The 8,228-nt window shown below is 41.3% G+C and overlaps 1 protein-coding gene across 4 annotated transcripts in view; it reads left to right on the forward strand.

Annotated features, from left to right (window-relative positions):
- The window catches only part of LOC111871028 (polycomb group protein Pc), a 24,721-nt gene extending 16,493 nt beyond the window's left edge, over positions 1-8,228 (forward strand). For 2 of the 4 annotated variants that reach the window (XM_023863759.2, XM_033754070.1), the window contains exons 7-8: positions 2,259-2,519; positions 7,020-8,228. In XM_023863759.2, the coding sequence (XP_023719527.1) occupies positions 2,259-2,519; positions 7,020-7,460 (702 nt within the window). In that variant the 3' untranslated portion in view covers positions 7,461-8,228. The remainder of the gene's footprint in view (positions 1-2,258; positions 2,520-7,019) is intronic. The other 2 variants (XM_033754069.1, XM_033754071.1) reach the window with 2 other exon arrangements.

The following is an 8,228-nucleotide window of genomic DNA, read 5'->3' on the forward strand; positions in this document are numbered from 1 at the left end:
TAAAATATATGGTCCTTTCTCGTCTGTATCTACTTCTTCTTCCGGTTCAACTTCTAAGGTTTCTGGCCGATTAGGCCGATCATATAGTTCTGAAATATAATTTTCCCAAATTTTCAGCACTTGCCTCTGATCTACTATTCTATTTTTAATTTATGTCTCTGCACTGTATAACACCAAGCTCTCTAAATTGCATATTTATAAGAATTTATGTCCTTTGCAATGTCATATGGATATTGTCATGTGTATGTGTATGACTGTAGATGGGGTTTGATTGGATATTGGATTTATTGACCACTTATACACACAATTATTAAGAAAGTGGAACCTCGCTAAGCGAGCACCTCTCATAACAAGTAATTCGCATAACGAGGAAAACAGATTGTAAAAAAATGACTCGCATAACGAGCAACATTTCGCATAATGAGTGATGAGAGGGGAAGTCCCAGATTGTGCACTTGCTACATCAGTCTGTGTTTAGCACTCATTTCGCTAGCATCTTAGTGTCGCTTGTGATCACACATTTTTCCAAACTTGTGTTCAGACATATTATTTGTGATTTTTTATGTGCAAAGTTTAATAACCCTTGCAAAAATGTCTCCAAAGAAAAAGCCACAAAAGACAGCCATAAGAGAATAAAAATAACTGTAGAAATGAAATGTAAAATCATTGAAAAGCGAGAACAAGGTGTGAGCATGGCATACAGTCGGTCTACATCCACGATTTGGAGTTGCATTGTGTTTCACAGCAAGAAGTTGTGGAGGAGAGTTTGTCAGAGGAGGAGGAGGAGGTGACAGCAAAGCAACAATCCTGTGGCACAATAAGAGAAATGCTGAAAGCATGGGAAACTGTTGCATCGTACATTGAGAAGCATCACCCTAATAAGGCAGTGGCTATGCGCACTACAAATTTATTTAATGATAATGCTGTGTCGCATTTTCACCAAATTTTGAGGCATCGACAAAAACAAATGTCTCTAGACAGCTTTCTAGTAAAAAAGAATTAGATATGTATCATAAATAATAAACTAATTATTTCAATTTTTTTTTTCTTTTTTCCCGCAAATCGAATTCGCATTCCAGGTTGGTTTAAACCTTATACATAAAATTTGTTGAGTATTTTTTCGGCATGGAACACGTTATCATATTTTACATTAATTTATATGGGAAAAATTGTTTTGCTTAACGAGTGTTTCGCATTACGAGTAAGACTCTGGAATGAATTATGCTCGTTAAGCGAGGTTCCACTGTACAAATAATTATAGTGCCACCATTAATCTCCAGAATTCACAAATCACCAACGCACCCACCAAGCCTTTTCCAGCTTGCTGTGTCTTCACCAGCCACTCTCTGGCAACAGCTTCTAACAGTGGAGATTCTTCAACTTTATGCACTCAGGTCCTATCTTCACAGCCTAGCATGCAAAACTCAACTGAACTCAAAGTCAAAAGTCAACTCTCTTATAACCTCTCAACACAGACCACATAGAAAACACAGTTCTTCTAGTGTAGAAGCATGTTTACGGCACTGTTGTGTAACAGCGGTCAGTGTTCACGGAGTCACCACCCAGCAATGGGTCTATACCTTGAAAATTAGGAGTTCTATACATACAGCTTGAAACACAAAGTCGAAAGGATTTACAATGATTTTGTTCAGTTTTACTTAGTTTAGAAATTGGATCCCTGAATAATTATTCATGATCATATGTCTAAGAAAATAATGTTATGGTTCATAGAGGCGTCTTGTTTTGTTTGTTTTTCTCGCAGTTCCAGTAACAGTTTTACTGTCAACTGTGATGTCATCATTTTGCATGGAAATGACATATTTTACAATAGTACAAAGCTTGTTTCCTGGTACCAATGTTAATTATGCACATGCTTAGACATATTTCCACACATGCCTGAATGTGCATATGATGTGACTTTGGCTTGGTCACTACCATAATGGCATCACTGTTGGGGATGCACAGCATGTTTTTGATGGAGAACTGTGGTGTCTTAAAATGTCTTAAATTATTACCTAAATTGATGTAGACATGGTGTGACAAACAGTGTCAACAGAAATCTGCTGACAAAGACAGACTTGGTCACTGCCTGTTACTCAGCTGATCAGGAAGCAGTTGACTGATAAAGTCATTATCTGTTCACATAATGCAACCAATTGAGTGGCTACGTATGTTTGTTCGGTTGTGCATGTTGGACACTGGCATACAAGACATATCTTGAACCTAATATCATAAGAACAAATGTGTTGGAATGACAGCCACAGCAAGTTCATGGTCGTCGTCCTTCAAGTTCGAAGCCAACCTCAGATGCATCAGTGATATCTCAAGATGATGCAGATGGAGTGGGATGTGCACTGTCTGCAGGATCTCCTCCCCCTGCTTCTGGCCGTGGATCAAAATCACCCGCATCTTCTCCACCTCCAGCTCTCTCGCCCACCAGTCCCCGTTCAAACAGCACTGACAAAAAAATATTAGCTCCTGCTTTATCGCCTGTCACCAGTCATACATCACAAGAACAGGTAGGTGTACAGACTGGTGAAGCTGAACAAAGGCTAGTGATTTCAAGAAGGGAACTAACTCAATAAATTTCATGTATAACATGTTGTCAGATGTTTATTAAAAGAAGGATAGTGTTGTAAATTATTACAGTGAAGAAACTGATCTACTAAAGAAAATTCATGTTCTCACCTCAAATATAAAAATTTTTCCAAATTCTTGTCTAGTTTAAATGTTATAGAAAAAATGTGTGTGTGTATCCGCTCGTGCTCAAAGACAATATTTTCAGTGACTCTTATATTCAAGGGAAATTGCTTTTATTTCAATGTTGGAGTGATTCTAGACTTCTGTAAGGATTAACTTGTCAAGCTCAGCACAGGTAGGCTGTCATTGATGCCCACTAACTGAGAAGTGATTGATATTGTAAAGTGGACAGCGCAACGCTTGGTAAACCCCCCTCTAGGGGCGACGTAACATCATCGGAGCAACTGCTGCTGCTATGGTAACAGGCCAGTCAACAGTCCATCCCCCTCCCCTGCAGTGATGTAACAGGGGACACCGTGGTTACTACCAAGCAATAAACAACTCTTGGCAGCGATCCGCAACAACACCTGTAAACACGACGTTACGCAACAGTGGTAGCTATCGCGTAACTGTTTTCTGTTTTGTCAGTGCGGAAGCTACTAGAGTAGTGAGTAGTGAGTATTGAACCACAGTTACTAGAGAGAGAATAACCAGTCAGTTGCAGTCTAGCATTCGCCGGAGTGGGTTGAAGTCCATTGTCATTGAGCGTATCAAGTGAATGGCAGTGACTACAGCAGAAGACGTAATTGTAATACTGCCAATGGCAGTAATTGGGAAATTGTGAATTGTGTAATTGTAAGAGTGAGTGCAATAAATTTGCTAGATCCAGAACAGCGTGAAGTTATTCGTTGCGTGATATACCCAACACGTGACAATTTGGTGTCAGAATTGGTTTACGAACTTGAACACACCCCGACGAATAATCGAATTTTTGAGTGCATCGAGTATTATACTGCCACAAAATGGAGATGCAACAGATGATGGAACTCCTGCTGAAGAAACTGAGGACCAACAAAGAAGAAATCATGGCAAAATTAGATGCAAACGAAGCTAAGATGGAGGCCAGCCATAAAGAGTTGCTGTCCAGATTGGAGGCTGACAGACAGGCTGAGCATAGAGAACTGAAGGAAATGATGAAAATGATGGACACCAGCCACAAGGAGATGGTGGCCGAAATCAAACCCGAAATGGACGCAGAGACGGTGGCCTGCCAAGAGATGGAGGCATGTCTGAAAGGAGAAGAGCCAACCTCAGTGGACAGGAAACCTGAGGTGGCCCAACAATGAGAAGTCCCTGTAAAAGACGCTGAAGTAATGCCAGTTGGAGAACCAAAGAAGAAAAGGCATAGGGGCCAAAACCAGTGAAAAATGAAGAAATGGACCCAAGAAAAGGATGGGTGCCGAAGAAGACTGGCCCTCCCCCGCAGAGGGATGAGGTGCCATGTGGAAGTGGCACAGCAGAAGAAATCAGCAGGAAGGTGTGCCACCATGCAACAGTGGCATGGCGCAAAAGGAACATCTTCAGGAAATCTACGACCCAAGGAAAGTGTGGACCACGACATGAATTTGCTGCCGACAGAAATATGACTAGCCGTGCAGGTGTGACATGGTGCAAGGGAGGTTTCGTAAAGAAATATTCAACCAGCGTCAGTGCTGAACAAAAAACCTGGAAAGGAAGGACGTGAATTAAGAACATAGGCAGCGGATGGCCGCTATGCCAGAAGAAAAGGTGCCAACTAAGGACACCATCGGAGGGTGTAGATCAGGACAGTGATCGCACCTAGGAGGGAGAAGAACTCATAAAAAAACCTTCTACAAGATTGTCAGCCTGAAGATCACAAAGTGAATAGTCACATCTTCTGTCAGCCTATGACAAGACATGGATTGGACCTTGTGGAGGGGCTGACCCCCTCTGAAACGGGAAAAATGGAATAGCGCATGGTGGAGGAACCAGTAACACAGAAGCATTGGCCTCCCCAGCTAGAACGAGTGAATGAGCGATGGATGGATGAATGTGAGAGACAAGTGTGAAACGATGGAATCAACAACCATGGAATTGCTTGAGACAAGCATTTCTAATAAAATGGGAGCGTAGGTAGCGCCCCGAAGATGAATACCAGAGAAGAAAAAAGAACGTGGATGTACCGTTAGGCTGTTCGGGACGAAAAACCTTTAGAAAGGAGAAATGTAACGTGGCCAGTGAAACACTTGGTAAACACCCCCCCCCCCCCCCCNTGACGTAACATCATCGGAGCAACTGCCGCTGCTACGGTAACAGGCCAGTAAACACTCTGTCCCCCTCCCCCGCGGTGACATAACAGCACTTCCCACAGTGACGTTACAGGGGACACCGCAGTTACTACACAGCAATAAACAACTCTTGGCAGCGTTCCCCAGCAACACCTGTAAACACAATGTTACACAACAGTGGTAGCTATCATGTAACTGTTTTCTGTGTTGTCAGTGCGGAAGCTACTAGAGTAGTGAGTAGTGAGTATTGAGGCAGTTACTAGAGAGAGAGTAACCAGTCAGTTGCAGTCTAGCGTTCGCCGGAGTAAGTTGAACTCCATTGGTCCATTGTTATTGAGTGTATCGAGTGAATGGCAGTAACTACAGCAGAAGACGTAATTGTCATACTGCCGATGGCAGTAATTGGGAAATTGTGAATTATGTAATTGTAAGAGCGAGTGCAATAAATTCGCTAGATCCAGAACGGCGTGAAGTTATTTGTCGTAAGACATACCCAACACGTGACAATATACACATGTAACTTAGCAGTAAGACACACTGATGTATGCGAGTCCAACAATCTGGGAACATTAAGCACAAGTAACCACTGTGAACAACAAAAATAGTTCTGAAATTGCAATGCAGATTTTTCTGCATGATACATACATCATATATGTAACTGTCTCTATGTCCCACTGTATTTCTCCCTAATGGCACATTGAAGAAAAAAGTGATGTGTGCAGAATATTTTCCTCCTGAAGAGGACCTTGGGGAAATTGTTGATTTCTTTTTTGTTTAGAATGTTACATGCAAGGGTGTCAAAAAATGTCATATACAAGGGTCAACAGAGTAAAGGTCAATATTCTGGGAGGTCATAGTGTTGGTCATTCCAAGCAAAAAAGTGTACACAAATATGTGTCCTTTTCTGAACAGTTTCTGAGACAGAGTTATTTCACTGTACAATAGTTTTGATTTTTTACCCAATATTGTTCTTCCCTCCCACATGTGAATTGGTGTGAAGTGTCAGTTGGCTCTTGTGACACTGTAGGAGTGTTGTAAAAAATATCACAGATATTTACAAATGCTAAATATGCTGATGTGCTGTGTTCCATCCTCATGTGAGTTACAAAGTGGACTAAGCGGTCTCCGTAGTCTAGATGTAACGTTCCCACCTCATGACTTGTGGTACACGGGTTCAAAAATCCGGCGGAGGTCGTGGAATTTTTAAGGACGGAAAAATTCAGGGAACAAGTCCTCCGGGAGGGACCTTAAGCCGTGGGTCCCATGTTGTAGCTTTACGGCACGTAAAAGAACCTCATATCTCCAAAGGAGGTCACTGAGCCAAATTCAGGACAGTTCCCGCCCAACCGTAGTCTCTAACGCCTCCGATAGATCGGCACGGCGGCCACTAATTGGCCTATTCTAGCCTGCCCCGGGTGATTATGATGGTGGAGAAATTGGTGGAATGAAGATTGGCAGGGGAAACTGAAGTACTCAGAGAACCCCCCCCAGCACCACTTGGTCCACCACAAATCCCACTTGACCAGACCCGGGATCAAACCCGGGCTGCCGCAGTGGGTAGCCAGTGACTAACCACTTGAGCTATGGCGCGGCCTACATCAAGGCCTGTTACAGGGATAGCTTTACCTTTTTACCTTTTATAATCTCACTTATTATAATAGTCAAAAAGAGTTTGGTTCCCTGAATATTTTCTAAGGACACCTTGGCTGAAGTTGAACTCTTGTCAGTTATAATTTGTTAGCACTTTCTAAGCCTGTTACCCACAAGTAAGTAATCCTTGTAAGGTTTTCAAAGTATGATGTACAAATAATATGGCTGTGGATATAAAAGTCATTCATATTGATTGTCCATAACTCTGAACAGATTAAAGAAGCCAGCCCAGAATTAGAACTAAATTTAAACTAACTTAATTTAAAATGTAGGCGTTGCATTGTCTCCACTCGTTATAACTCAGTTCTTCTGAAACTAGGTAGTGGCATTTCTTTCACTGCAGACATAATGGTTATACCTCAACAATTTGGTCACCAGCTTCACATATGAAAATAGGTTCATTATAAAAAGGTAAACTGACATTAAATATAAAAGGCCTTGTGATGTGCTCCTACCTCTTCAACCTGTTTCCTAAAGAGCATACCTTCAGTTACCATATTCCCACATTATGGTATTATAACTTCTTCTTCTTCTTCTTAGCAGGGGACAGATACAGCAACCACTTCACGAACAGAAGATTCACATAAGCAAAAACGTTCTCAGCAGGAAAGCAGCACTGTTGCCACAGGGGAAATTAGTGGCAGTACTGTCATGGACCAAACAGGAGAAACATCTGCTCTAAACAGCAGTGTCTCAGTTACAGGTGGAAGCCTGGTGAATGGACATCTTAGTGCTTACAGTAGTAATAGTAATATTAACACTGGAAGTCTGGATGAAGTGGATAAACCGCCTCCCACACTGATTCCTCAGTTACTGACAAGTCCCAGTTCTGAATATTGGCATGCAAGGAATCCAGTGGCAGACCAGGTTTTCATAACAGATGTTACAGTCAACCTCAAGACAGTTACAATTAGAGAATGCAAGACTGAAAAGGGTTTCTTTCGGAACAGGGATGTGTCCAATCAGAGTGATATTAAGTGATTAGTTTATAACTCTGATCTGTCATGAGCTTCACTGAAAGTAGAAGGGTTTAGTGATGCATATTTCATTTTCAGCTCAGTTTTAAATGAAATTGTGAGTTAAGTAAAGTGTAGAATTAATACAGACAATGTTTTGACATTTATAGATATTTTGTACCATTAGAAAGTACCATGACTGTTTTCATTGACTGCCTCTTATGATAAAGGTTAATTGATTTGACCTCCTTGTGCTCTATTTGAAGCTATCTGGATATCCCTCCTCAAGATAATTGAAGAACAGACTGTCACTAACATGATGGTTTTGATGACATGTACATTGTATTTATGTGGTCTGTTTTCATAGTCTGCAAACAAGTAATATAGTAATATATGCCTAGATGAAATTGAAAACAAAGGTAAGATTATTCGAGTATAGATGGTAGGTCTGGGGGATAGGGAATGCACACATGGTGATCTTGCTGATGAACCTTATAGCTGAATTCACAAAGAGAGATGAAGGGTTGCAAGCCTCCAATATCTGATCCATAATATGCTGAAACTGAGAGCTGTGTTCTTTTGCCTGACAGTTGTTGTGTATTCCTAGCATGAAGTACATAAAGTGAATGCGTTTAGGGTCATTTATGCTCCTCTCTGTCCATTCAACCAATCACATGTTGATTGTGTGTACAAGAGCTTATGTCAGATGTTGATAATGTTGTTATTTGTTTTTTATTTTGTCCCCCCCCCCCCAATGAATGCATCCTGTTGTGTATCATATATTATTTCTTAC

This window comes from Cryptotermes secundus, unplaced genomic scaffold (assembly GCF_002891405.2).
Source record: "Cryptotermes secundus unplaced genomic scaffold, Csec_1.0 scaffold2223, whole genome shotgun sequence".
Taxonomy (NCBI): Eukaryota; Metazoa; Arthropoda; class Insecta; order Blattodea; family Kalotermitidae; genus Cryptotermes; species Cryptotermes secundus.